Below are 13,210 nucleotides of genomic sequence, written 5' to 3' on the forward strand. Positions count from 1 at the left end.
AATGGAAGTTGACAATGGTATGTAATATGAGATTGTATGTACTTGTAGAAATTAAGTTTTAAATGTTTTCAGATCCTTACTGCTACATGCTCTTTTGCCTGTCTCCAAAGGACTGTAGTAAAAGAAAATTCTTTTGTTTAAAATGTGTGAAGATTATGGCAGTGAGATTTCACATTTGTCATCTACATGTGACTTCAGTGTTAAACTACAAGTGTTTTTGGTGTAATACAGTAATAGGACAGAATTCCCAGTTGTGTGGAAATAATTTAATAAACAAAATGACTGTTAAAATATGGTATTTTAGTAGAGAGCGACAAATGATGTTTTATGATTCTGATGACTATGATTCTGACGACTCATCAAGTAGCTGTGATAGTGGTATAGAATGTTAGTTAGTTAATAAGAGTAGAAATTAAATATAAACAACTTGTAACCTTAGATTAAATTAGTATCTAGATTGTTCTTTTGCTGTATGGATAAAAGTAAATAAATGAAGTTATATAATAAACAGACTTGTGATTCTCAACATAGTGGGTGGATTGCATTAATTAATTCGAAACAAACTACGAATTTAATTGGTCAAATTTTACGTGAAGGTGACAAACTATCATTTAAATATGGACCCAAAACATCAGAAGCTAAACCGATATATATAGAAATAGTTTTAAAAGTACCAATCCACCATGAAGCGTAGTGATTTAAATATTAAGCGTCAAGTTGTTAATGAACTACATGCACCGGCGAGAGTGAACTTTAAAAGACGACGTGTGATAGTGAAAGGTTTAAATGATTTATTGCAACTCGATCTGGTTGAAATGATACCATATTCACGCGTCAATAAAGGCTTTAAGTATATCTTAATGGTTATCAATGTTTTTTCTAAATTTGTATGGGCTGTTCCATTAAAGAATAAGTCGGCTTTAAGTGTTGTAAATGCAATGAGTGAAATTTTAAAATCTCGACGTAACGTTCCTAAAAACATTCAAACAGATCTGGGAAAGGAGTTTTACAATAAACATTTTCAACAATTAATGAATAAATATAAAATTAATCACTACAGTTCTTATTCGAATTTAAAAAGTAGTGTCGTCGAGCGCGTGAATCGAACAATCAAGGGAATGATGTATAAAGAATTTTCGGTGCAAGGTCACTACAACTGGATAAACATTTTACCTGACATAATAAAAAAATACAATAATACCAGACATAGGACTACTGGTTTAAAACCGATTTCAATAAATAAGAAAAACGAACGCAAAGTTTTGGATCAAGTTTATAGTCATCTCAAAACAATGGACATTTATAAACCCAAATTTAAAGTTGGTGATTTTGTTCGAATTAGTAAACATCGACATCTTTTTAAGAAAGGGTACACCCCAAATTGGAGTAATGAAGTATTTTCAGTTTCGAAGATTCAAAATACTAATCCTAGAACTTATTTGCTACAAGATGTTTCTGGAGAAACAATACGAGGAGGTTTCTACACTGAAGAATTACAAAAAGTTAAATATCCGAATGTATATCTCGTTGAGAAAGTTTTACGAAAGAAAGGTAACCGTTTATTCGTCAAGTGGAGTGGAATGGATAAAACTCATAACTCTTGGATTAATTCATCGGATATCACATAGATAATTATTATTATGAATTGTTTTTTTTTAATAAAATAAACTAAAAGGAATCAATTAAAACACTTTATTTCATCAATATTATAGGTAGTACATTAAATATCCTTAAATCTATTATAAATTCTCCATATTATTCTACCACTTATTTAATTATAAACTAATTAAATCAAGACGTCTCTTGAAACCTTTAGTTTACCTCGCCTTTGGCGCGCGCCCGACACTGATCAAGGTTAACAAGTCTGCATCACATTACCTATGCACATAAATAATATATGAATATAAATACTATAAAAAATAAAACTACAACAATGCTATTTTTAGTAACTAATTTGAATTTCTGAATTGTAGTTTTGTCTGTGGAAAGCAATTTCACATATCCACATTTTGGAGAATGTTTTTTATGCTCCATAAACGCATCATCACTTTTTTCCCATCGTGAAATTATTACTCCACAAACAAAACACTGGGTACAATCAGATATTTGAATATAAAACAATCCCGCTTTTGCTAAACTCCATGGAGATGGGTATGAATGTACCCAGTTCTTATATGATAACAGTCTTTTATCGAAACACTCGTATAAACATTTTTCATATTGTCCATCGTCTAGACACATGATTTTTATTCATTTATTTTAAGAAACTATCACTAGCACAAAACGCACATTACTTCACACACATAAGTCTTTTTCCGATAATTTCATCCTACTCTTCGGCACCCTCGTTAACTGTAAATGAAATATACATTTCTTTAATTTCTTTTCATCCTCCATTTTACATTATGTTCACTCACCTAATATTTCATCATCAACACGTTGAAACTCAAAACAATGTGCAGATGTCGGGTTTCTAGCATCTTCTTTTCCCAAATATATTAAATATAGTGGACGTGGATCTCGTAATAACTCATCAATTTTCTCCTCAGTTAAATAATCACTTATTCTTCTCGGCAGAAACACTGCATAATTGTCCAACTCAACAAGCACTGAATTTCCGAACAGAGACTTTGTGCGTCTAATATTAATGTATGCGGAATCTTGTGTTCAACTCTAGCTCACCAGCTTTTAAAATGGGCTTCTGTCCGCATCGAGCGATTCGATTCAATACATCCATGACCCAGCAGCGAATACTCTTAGACATTAACACAGATATATGCACTTTTTTATATTCTTATTTCTCGGAGGATTAAATCAGTACTGACTGCTATCAAACTTGTACTAAATTCTATATATTAACTATACCCCCACTTTTTAACCTTGAATGAAAATGCATCAATATTGTGGCCTTGAAAAAGTGAGATGAAAACATCAAAGATAAAGAGGGAATGAGTGGTCTTGATACAGTGAGCGACTCTCTGCTTGCAGGTCACACTTACTTGTATCAGTAGGTTGAAATAGGTGTACATAAAAACATGTAGCTTTTTTTTACAACTTTTATTTTTTTTATACATTAATATAATATTTACATTTTACTACAACTACTACTACTACTTAGCTAAACTTATTCTACACTATTTTAACGAAAGAACCCCGGCCCTAAAAAATTCACAATAAATTACTGTTGAAAAAGATTCAATAAAACTTACTTCTTTAATTTAAGGCATTATGATTCCTTTTAGATTTTAAGAAGTCGAGGTAGCTGGGCTCATTAAAATGATCCCAGTTCTCCTCTTCTTCTTTCATCATCTCTTCACGTAAGGCCCTTTGTTTTTCTTTATCGGCCCGATGGCACTTCCAAATGTGCCTTTCGAGCCGAAACCAAAGAAGAACGTGGTTTTTGTCGTATGGACAAACTATGATATCCTCTGAAAAAAAATTATTTCCAACTAAACTACTAAAAAATATTAAACTTACCAGGAGTATTAAAAATAGAACTTTTTCTGATGGGTTCCATTTTTAAAGAATTTCTTGTTATTGTAGATATACACAAGAACTGTGTTACACAACACAACACATTAACTTTTATACAGTTTGGGGTGGAAAATGAGTAAGGACAATTGCGCGATTCATCTTGAATGAGTGAGGAGTTGTTGGCCTTGCAAAAGTGGGGAGTAACATGAATGACCTTGACCTTGAAAACATCAAGGTCTAATAATGCCTTGGCCTTGAAGTGGTGGGGGAAGTGGAGGGGTTGGCCTTGAAAAAGTAAGAGAGAGAACGACTGGCCTTGAAAGAAAGAGAGGGAAAATGGGCGGGGTTAAACTCAAGGTCAAGGTTGTGTTGTGTTGTCCCCCCATTCGTTATCTACTGTGATAGAACTACTGAGCTCCCTCACCACGACAAGGTGTCAACCCACTGAGGAAGTTTTTTTTTACTTTTATTGTTCAAATTAAAATTATAATTATTATTAAAATGCTTATCATCATATTATGTATTTATGTAAAAATCTCTAAAACTAAACTTGAAATATTATTTACAAATCCTTTTTTATTATGCTGCGTAATGGTAAATTGCGACTATGTCTTGAATCAATTATTTCTGGTAACATGGCATTCATATAAAAATTTTCAAGACAATCTATCATTCTTCCGTTCCAATATTTACTATCGTCTTTCTCAATAATATAATATTTTAAATCTGTAGAGGTGTACACTATAAAATAACAATTTTGGCGATTAGTATTGTGGAGCTGACCTTGTACTTGATACATGTAATTATCTTTTTCTTTTAAAACTATTTTACTATCATCTTGAGAATCTATTTCTAAGTATTTAATCAATTTTTGTTCTATGGCAGTTTTAATATTTGTGTTTCTTGCGCTAAATGGACATTTAATTTCAACAATAGCATTTGAACCCACTAACCCATCTGGTGTTGCACCTAAAAAATTTTTTTCTTTATCAACAAAAAAGCCGCATGAATCTACCTTTATACCTGTGATCTGTTCAAACTTCTCCTTTAATAAAATAATTAGGCCCGTATGGTCTTGCATTATGAATTTTTTTGTAGACGCTACTATCACCATCTCCTATGAGGTTTTTAAATCTTACGTTATGCATGTCTACTGATTTTTTAAATCCATCCAAAATAATTGCTGCTTCCATTGAAGTTGAAGTGTTTTTCCAATTTTTAAAACATTTATGAGGGGGCGTCGTTTGGTTTTTTTTCTTATAATACATACATTTTTTACAATTTTTATTTTTAACTCCCACGTATAAAATTTTTTTAGTCCTTGCACCGACTATTGTTGCAACACCAGAAGATGCGTTGTAATTTGATTTGTAGGAACGTTTAGTCCACGCACCATCTACTACAACTGTATCAATCTCACCGGCTTCGATTGCCAACGCACGCTCTTTTTGACCGGCTGCTAACATTTCGTCTAGAGCAACGTTTTCCGCGATATGTAAAATTTATATAAAAATTACCACTTATTACAAAACACTGTTGGGCAAGAAAGTGACCAGCACTCTGCAAAGACTCAAAGAGTAAAGAAGTTGTAGAACTATATGTTTTGATTATATATAAGTACCAACCACCACCCTAAACCCTCCACTAAATACAAGTCTTATGACTCATGAGCTTATGAAAAACTTTCTAAACTTTTTAATAAACATTTTTGTTTACATGTAATTTCAGTTTCAGGTACCCGATCTTTAGCAATGTTTACTTATATTTTAAAGAAATACACAAAATTTATATAACGTAAGAGTAACGCAGCTATATCTTCGCAAGCTAGTTATAGAAAAATTGTATAAATTTAATAAAAAAACGAGAAATAATTCCTAAATTCTAAAATAATACATAATTATAAAAGTATCATTTATTTTACTAGGCGTAACGTAAACAAATTATATCCCTAAGACTGGATCTTACAATCTCTCGATACGTTATTTGTACTATAATTATTACTGGGTATAGTTACAATAAATTTTTACAACAATGTATTTTTCAGAATTTATTACCTGGATAAAATTATCAGACGAAAAAGCGGGTTTAAAGAAGTTTTCATCATTTTAATGAGATATTCCTAGTAACTTTTTTAAAGTTAAACTGTTTTCTGAAAGAACAATAATGTTTCACCAATTAATTTTTTTATTTTATATTTTTTCAATGCAAGTGATCCAATTAGAAATGCACATGACACATAATATAGCGAACAGAATTCGGTTAATTAAAACATAAAACCCAATAAATAAATGGTGTAATGGTGTATTATTTTTTACAAAACTATGCTAGTATTTTATTATTCTTTAGTATCAAATTTTTTTAACAAAATAAAAAACGTATTTTTCACTGTATGTTGCTTGAATCTCTGAAATAAGAGAAACTATCGTGGGCGATAGTGGAATTCAGTTTGTTTACATTATTTGCATTTTATGAGAAGGGACAAGACACCCCGAGGCGAAGGTCGGATGCCTATCCGATGATTGACAACTGTCACTGAAAACAGGTCTAAAAAAAGTATGCAACTTGTAGTACACCAATTCTCAACAATCGCTTCGGTACCCTGAAGCCTTAAGGGCATAGAATAAGAAATAGATAGAATTGACTCTTTCCTTGTTGGTGGCGGTTGAGAGACTGCAGCATGGCGGTAAATTTAAATGACTCCAGCCTTTACTTAGTCATCGAATATTATAATTTTTCGTAATCTTTGCAAATATTTGCAACAACAGTTTTTAGTAACAAATTACTAAAAACTGTCATTGCAAATATGTGCAAAGAGTACAAATAAATTTGAAAGATGTAAGTGTGCATTCGTGAAATACGTTGAAAATGTGAGGATAATTCTAAAGTTATTCCCTGAATGAACGTTTGGATAGTGTAACTTTTGCAGGAAATCATTTTACGATCATTAGGTTTTTTTATTTTCAGCTTCAGAAGATGTACAAATTATTTTAAGGTGAATTGATTGCTCATCGTTTATAAGTATTTTAAGCATAACCTACAACCGCTAGTACGCAGACACAGATGCAGAGAAAGCGATGTTTCAAAGAACCTTCCATTTATTATGCATACTCTATGGTTTTACCAATGGTTAAGGTTGAATGCGTTACAAATCTGTGATTTTTAAGACATGGCTTAAGTTTTCTGAAAGGTATTTGCAACCTTTTAACCAGCAGATATTTGCAATTTAGGCAAATGAAACTATTTTGCACACACGTATTTTCAAAACCTGCTATTGTTAATTTAGTTTTAGAAAATGTGCAAAGAAAGTCGTTTTTCTCAAATGAAATGGTTTAAAAAAGCTCGATCCAGCGTTCTTCTGCTCCGTTACTCTGCTGGAGTGTCTCTGAACCGTTCGTTCCAAAGACTAGCGGCTAGGCCCCGCCGGTCTACAAATGTCCGCTCTGTCGAAATGTTGCGAGCGGAGTCGGAACAGCCCGAATATTGGCCAAAGCGGGTAATTACTATTATAAATTTCATCTTCAAAAGAATCCGAGAATAGTAAATACATAAATTCACAGATCAGTGGCTGTACCATAAAATTTAGGCATGAAGACAAAATTTACAGTTGTGTATACATTAATTTTTGATTTATTATTGGAGAAGCATTATGTGCTACAACCGACAAGACTGCGTTTAAGTCTACTCAGTGGAAAAGGGTACAATAAAATAATTTAAAGCTAATGCGTAAGTATTTATTAAAGTTAATTATTGTTCAGTAGTAAAATTATTTGGACAACGTTCGTATCGCGATTGCTTGCATCTCTTCATTTGTAGGCGCAACTAGAGTCATTGATGGTCTCTTGTTTTTTTTCTTGGTGGAATGCAATACACCTCGTTGAGATGTAATTTTTTTGTTGCTAGGACTTGCACGTGTAGACGGTGTTGTTAGCTCCCTTTTCGTTGCTATTGCTTGCAGTGTGGGTTCTAGAGCTATACACATGTTTTTCGCAGCTTCAAGTTGTTCCATGCAAGTCGCACCTTCTAGCAGTTGAATAAAAGTTTCACCCAGTCTCTGCCTTTCTTTGGCAATAAACTGCTTTTCAAACTCTTTGGGGTTTAGAGCTTCATTGACGGTAAGGCCGGTTACAATTCCGGAAACTTCAGAGGCTTTGGGATCTTCGCTGATCAGCAAATTACGTTCATCTGTGTTGAAAACAGGTAGGTATTAACATGTTAGTCCCACCACAAAATCTCCCCTACACCCAGTTTACTACTAATAATTCATAATGACATTATTTTGCACCCTCACCGCTAGGCCCCAGCCCCTAACCTTCCCAAGAAAATTTACCTTTTGTTTTTTTTTACAATGATCCCAAAAACGTTGGTGGAGTATCACAGATGATCAAATGACTATAATATCGATGTAACATCATCTGAACCTATAAGAATTTATCTTTTTTGTTCTTCTGATTAATAAGATAGGCAGCCAAAAAGTGAAAATGAGATTTAGAGAAGGATATTACCTGACAGACCAGTACTAGCAGTTAGGGAAGTGTTCTGTTGTTTGAGATATCTACACAATAGGTGTATGTGTTTGCACATGTTGAATTTTATACAGGAATCCACACAGCTACAAGTGTACTTATGTATGCAAACACCACAATCCATGCACATCAACTTGCAGTTATTACATGCAATACCACCCTCCTTTTCTTCAAGCTCGTACACTTCAAAAGAGTTATTTGAAGGAATTTTCCATCCAGCACCGTTTGATACAAGCAAGGCCGTAGAAAGCTTTTGGCTAGTGACATGGCGTGTGCGAAGCTCATTCAATTTGTGTGACAATTTACCTTTAAACAGGACTGTAAGGCGGTTGAATAAACGATCCCTTATAAATTTTTCTATCTCATGTAATGCCTTGTCCAAACGCTTGACTTTTCGTCCACCAAAATAGATATATTTGATGGTTCTGTGCATGCGTTCTATGTGCATGTTGGTGTTTAGCCCGGAGTGTAAACGATAACAATATGCCCAGCAATGCCGATTGTTAATGTAATTATTTTTGAAGTACTCAGAAAACTCGTTAGTCTCTGGGTCATTGGTGATAGTCCTAATGAAGTCATTCAGCATACGCAAGAATGCGTTTTCATCTCTCTCTTGTAATAAAGTCCGTAGGTACTTGTAAACCATAACCTGATGCATACGAGAAGAAGTAAAGATACAAACTTCATTGCAACTGTATTGCGTTACTCACTTGTTTCTCCTTGGTTTTAATTTTGGAAAGGTTTTTCCTCCAACTCCGATCCACATGCCATGTACAAAAAAGCCTGTTACAAATATTGTAATAAAAATAGTTGGATAATGCTCTCTTTACTAACCTATACTTTGCAGGGCCCATTATGAAGTTCCAAGCTTTGTAATAGGCTTCTGCCATATCAGACATAAAAACTTTACTAGTAAGTTGGAAGCCAATTCTTTCTTTGATATGATGGAAAAAAATTTTTAGTACAGTTTCATCTGACCGATTGGAAATTAAAAATGCGCATGGAAATCCTTCCCGTACATCATCAATCACTAACAAAGTGTGCATTTCGAAATCGTATTGGTTCAAGCCATGGATGCCATCAATGCAAATGCAGTCTGAACCGTACTTCTTAAGAATTTCTTCTTGACCCAGGTTCATAATAATTAGTACAAAATCCTCTTCTCGTAAATCGGAATTGCTTTCAGATTGGGTTCCTTAATTAAAATGCATAAACAAGAATAAAAATAAACTGAGCAAAGTGTACCTTGGGGTTTGTAGAAGAGAATACTACAGAACTTTCCCTTTGTTTTACCCAGGCATCAACGCTGACGGCATCACTCTCATGCCGAACGACGGATGATTGTAAGTGGTAGCTCCTTTCAATGTTGCTCAGATCTTTTCTGGTCAGTAAGTGAATCCGATCTAATTGTGATCCCACCACTGAGTCTCGTATCTCGTCTAGAATTTGGGGGAAAGGAATTTTTAATGCCATTTTGTTTGCCAAACATTTTCTCTCCTGAAGGGTGAGGAATAAATGCCCCAAATCTTCTTCATCGTGACCCACGTGTTGTTTGATAAAAGACACTTTACATTGGTTGTTCTTGTCGATGATTACTTTTAAACGAGCAGGGCAGAAACCGTCAATTTTATTTGAACCTTGTGTTTTTAAATGTCTTAACCCTTTCCCGCGAGCAACATATTTCCCAGAACGATGACAACAGTACTTGATTATTGTGGTCCCATCTTTACCACCTTGAGATCCCCGCTCTGCAACATATTTACTTTTGGTATCATGTTTCATATCTGATTTCCATTTTGAGAATTCCTCAAAGGTAGTAAATTCTATTGCTAGTGTTTCACATTTTATATCATGCTCTACTTTAAAATGAATGCAATATCAAATTATCTTTTGGTGCCTTCAACTGGCAAATCGGACACACAGCATCATATGTGTTCTTTGAAGGTGGGTTATGCGATTGGTTATGCGTCTTCTTATGGTAATTAAAATTTTTTAACAGGGAAAAATTTTTGTTACATTGTAAACACTGGTATTTGTAACTCTTCTTTGGGATGATATCAGCTGCTTGTTCTGCAAATTAAATACAAATTAGAAGTTAGTTATGGTTAGTTTAAGAAGTTAAAAAATGCACACACGTGAATAAGACTTCCGCGCGTGTTTTGCCAAATTAAAAACTGCACTAAACTGTTTTTGGCACACACAACATTTGATATCTTTCCCTGACATCTTTTGAAATTCAAAACTGCCGATGCAAGTCAATGCAATTTAACATTTCAAGTTTCAAGACCACTTTAGAACTTTTAACACAGACTTAACCAGCCCAGCTGAAATGAGAAGTCCGTTATGGTCCGTTACTCCGTTCCGTTCGTACTGTTCCGACCTCGCTCGCAACATTTCGACTGAGCGAACATTTGTAGACCGGCGGGGCCTAGCCGCTAGTGTTCCAAAGTGCCTGTCCACACAGGGTCCAGACCTCTGCTCACTCTCAAGCACCGCTTGTGGATCACCAAACTCCCGAAAAAAATCTACTACTTTATAAATTTTTTTGAGTTTTTGTATTTAGAAATTATCAATTACATTGTGGGCTCTTTTTCACCTTCTCTTCTGCTGATTGTACTTGTTAAATTCAATTTTTTTTCGGATTTAACCTTACAAATGCTATTTGTCAGATAAACGTCAGTGCGCTAAATAGGGCGCCATCTACGGTTTCGAAAAAACCGCTGAAGCTTATTGATGCGCCAGGCCTGAACAACCAAGTTGTCTCCATACATCAAGGAGGCCATGATTCGGCGTATCCGGTAATTCACGAACATGCGCTGTATTTATGAGCTGTTTTCCTGCTGCATCAGGGGAAGTACGGGGAGAAGAAGGAGTTTTACAAAGAGATGTCGCTGTTGCAGTTTATTGATAGGTTGTTGAGTAAACGGGCGGTTGTGTTCATGGGGCCTGTGGACCAGTATTTACTTTTGAACAAAACAAGTGGTTCAGGCCGGTGGGAAACAATTGGGACAAGTAGCGAAACGCCGCCTCTAGTATTGGAAAACTGTCTCAGTTACGATGAAATAAAATTATCGGCGTTATTGTCAGTCTCCTCGTTTAGTTACTTTATCAATAATGGGGACCGCAATAATATGGGCTACTTTGAGGCAAATCGGAGCAGAGTTGAGGAGAATGGGGTGATAATTGGGGTGATTGGCCCCAGACTTGATAAATCTACGGTAATGGAGTACCGCGAGGTTGTCATTTGCAAGGAACAAAACACTAGTTGCTATGGATACGGCCCGTCAGAAGAGCCAACCTTGCAGCAGGAATTTTTGAAATTTTACGGCAGTGTGAATGGGACTTATGATAAGGTTTTGGAACAAATCGGGTCACATCCTGAGCAATATTTGGAATTAGGAAGAGGCAAATATTTCGATCGGTTGATGTACGAGAAACGACTCGCTTTATCGATTGATACTCTTCTAATCGAAGCAAATTATCGAGCGAAACAGAAAAATAAAATGGCATATGTGCACGTTGTAGGCCTCGGTCTGGGCGTATGGAAAATAACCCACCAACAAAACAAAATTTTTATGGACACGTTCGCCCAACGGCTCGAGTAATAAAAAATTATTTTAGTCCTTCCCCCAATAACGATTAATTTAAGGCTACTGGGCGATGAGTTGAAACACATCAGCGATGAGTTGAAACACATCAGCGATGTCCGTTTCGCCTACATTCACGAAACTTCCGCGGGGAAGTACTCAAACGGTGACAAAATCAAGGGAATCACACTACACATGATCGATAAAAATCCCCAGGAGAAACTTGCAGGGGACGACGAAGGTAAAAAGGTAAACTGTTGGTAGTATCGTATCCCTGGGATGGCAATGCGTTGCCTGGCAACGAATTCTGGATGGGAAGTTTGAACTAGAGTTCCTTTATTGGGAGAGTTGGGACACTGAACGTCAAACCGAGCCAATTTTGTATTATGTGGATAAGGTATATATTTCTATCCTTTTTTATTAAAATTTTTGTTAGTAACTTATGTCAGAGGTTTATGTCGAAAATAATTTCAAGGTTATAATTTTTGTCAAATGCATAAAATGACATAATTTTACGTCAAATTTAATCAGGGACGTAGAAAACGTAGAAATTTTGGGATTACTATTTAAAAAAAGAAAATAATCAATATTAATGTTCACATTTCTGAAATTTTTCAATATTTATTTTAATATTAAATACATAACTTAAAACATACTTCAATGCTAAAAATGCTTTTCTTTCAATCACAATTTTTAGTTAAACATCTCGTCCCAAAAATTGGTCATCAAAAACCCTTCATATTTCCTGACGTCTTTTTAAATTTTTTAAAAAATGATATTGAAGATGTTCTCGTATGAAAAACGTAACAACATCGTGAATTCCCAATAACTTTATAATTTGAAACAGTAGCTAAAGTTCACGTAGATGGCGGCCAAGCAGTAACAGGTTCAACTTTCCTAAAAATAAGAACCAATTTTGGGTTCAAGTACCTACGTATTTTGTAAATGCATAGATAAATTCCCAAAATCTCATAAATTTTGTACATAACATTATTTCGACAATCCACTTTTCCAAATGCTTGTTAATAATAAACGTAAAACTTGGCAGGAAAGGTTCAGTTTCTCTCTCTTTCATCGATGATTACCATTTCTTAAAATTAAGGAAAAAATGTTTATGATGAAGAATTTAGACGTAAAATTCTTGTACTTACAAAGAAATCTCTTTTAAAATTTGGAGTTTATATAAAAAAAACAGTGAATTGACGACGACTGCCAGTCTAAACCATTTCTAAACGCAGTTAGTCGACGAAAAATGGAAACATTTTTTGACAAATTTATTTGACTTTTCGCCAAATTTCAAGTGTAACACCACTGATTTCTATCCCAATTTGTTTTTTTATACATTCCAACCGACGTATATGAAACAAAATTTCGAAAATTGACATTCAGTGTCCCAACTCTCCCAATATAGGAACTCTAGTTTGAACGGGAGTGGCGACCCTGCTGCAGCTAGTTCCTCACAGGTGGCAGAACTGCACAACTGGCACATCAACGCGAAAGCGAGCGCGCGAAATTTGAGAATTGCAACGTTTAAGGGGTTATACACCTTCAAGAAGTACCAAGAGATGTACAAAAATGATTAATTGTTCAAATAAAACACTACCACAAAAGACATTTTTTCCTCCC

General features: G+C 34.7%; 2 protein-coding genes and 1 long non-coding RNA gene across 11 annotated transcripts; 1 reads left to right on the plus strand and 2 right to left on the minus strand.

The window, feature by feature from the left end:
- Positions 1-1,678: 1,678 nt before the first annotated feature.
- LOC107398892 (uncharacterized) lies at positions 1,679-3,920 on the minus strand. Of its 2 annotated transcripts, XR_010333532.1 has the most exons (4): positions 3,478-3,920; positions 3,210-3,428; positions 2,418-3,159; positions 1,679-2,352 (listed from the first exon to the last, which is right to left on the minus strand). It is a non-coding gene; the product is annotated as an uncharacterized LOC107398892 (long non-coding RNA). The 2 variants fall into 2 exon arrangements; XR_010333531.1 differs by having other exon boundaries at positions 1,679-3,159; positions 3,478-3,917.
- A 3,271-nt stretch (positions 3,921-7,191) lies between these two features.
- Positions 7,192-10,667, minus strand: LOC103313542 (uncharacterized). 8 transcript variants are annotated; one of them, XR_010333530.1, is made up of 9 exons: positions 10,133-10,667; positions 9,243-10,067; positions 8,832-9,192; positions 8,708-8,780; positions 8,304-8,646; positions 8,145-8,254; positions 7,977-8,083; positions 7,802-7,892; positions 7,192-7,656 (listed from the first exon to the last, which is right to left on the minus strand). XR_010333530.1 is itself a non-coding variant. In XM_064355734.1 (5 exons), exons 1-5 carry the CDS (start codon positions 9,134-9,136, stop codon positions 7,238-7,240), a joined length of 1,344 nt encoding a protein of 447 aa, XP_064211804.1. In that variant the 3' UTR covers positions 7,192-7,237. The 8 variants fall into 8 exon arrangements, 2 of the variants coding, with proteins under 2 accessions (XP_064211804.1, XP_064211805.1); XR_010333529.1 differs by having other exon boundaries at positions 7,802-8,083; positions 8,145-8,180; XR_010333528.1 differs by lacking the exon at positions 7,802-7,892.
- Positions 10,668-10,882: 215 nt separating this feature from the next.
- LOC663704 (uncharacterized) lies at positions 10,883-13,194 on the plus strand. The gene is made up of 3 exons (XM_064355737.1): positions 10,883-11,598; positions 11,647-11,833; positions 13,048-13,194. The coding sequence occupies exons 1-3, from the start codon at positions 10,883-10,885 to the stop codon at positions 13,165-13,167; spliced, it is 1,023 nt and encodes a 340-aa protein (XP_064211807.1). The 3' UTR covers positions 13,168-13,194.
- The last annotated feature ends 16 nt before the right edge of the window (positions 13,195-13,210 follow it).

The sequence above is a fragment of the Tribolium castaneum genome, chromosome 3 (assembly GCF_031307605.1).
Source record: "Tribolium castaneum strain GA2 chromosome 3, icTriCast1.1, whole genome shotgun sequence".
Lineage (NCBI taxonomy): Eukaryota > Metazoa > Arthropoda > Insecta > Coleoptera > Tenebrionidae > Tribolium > Tribolium castaneum.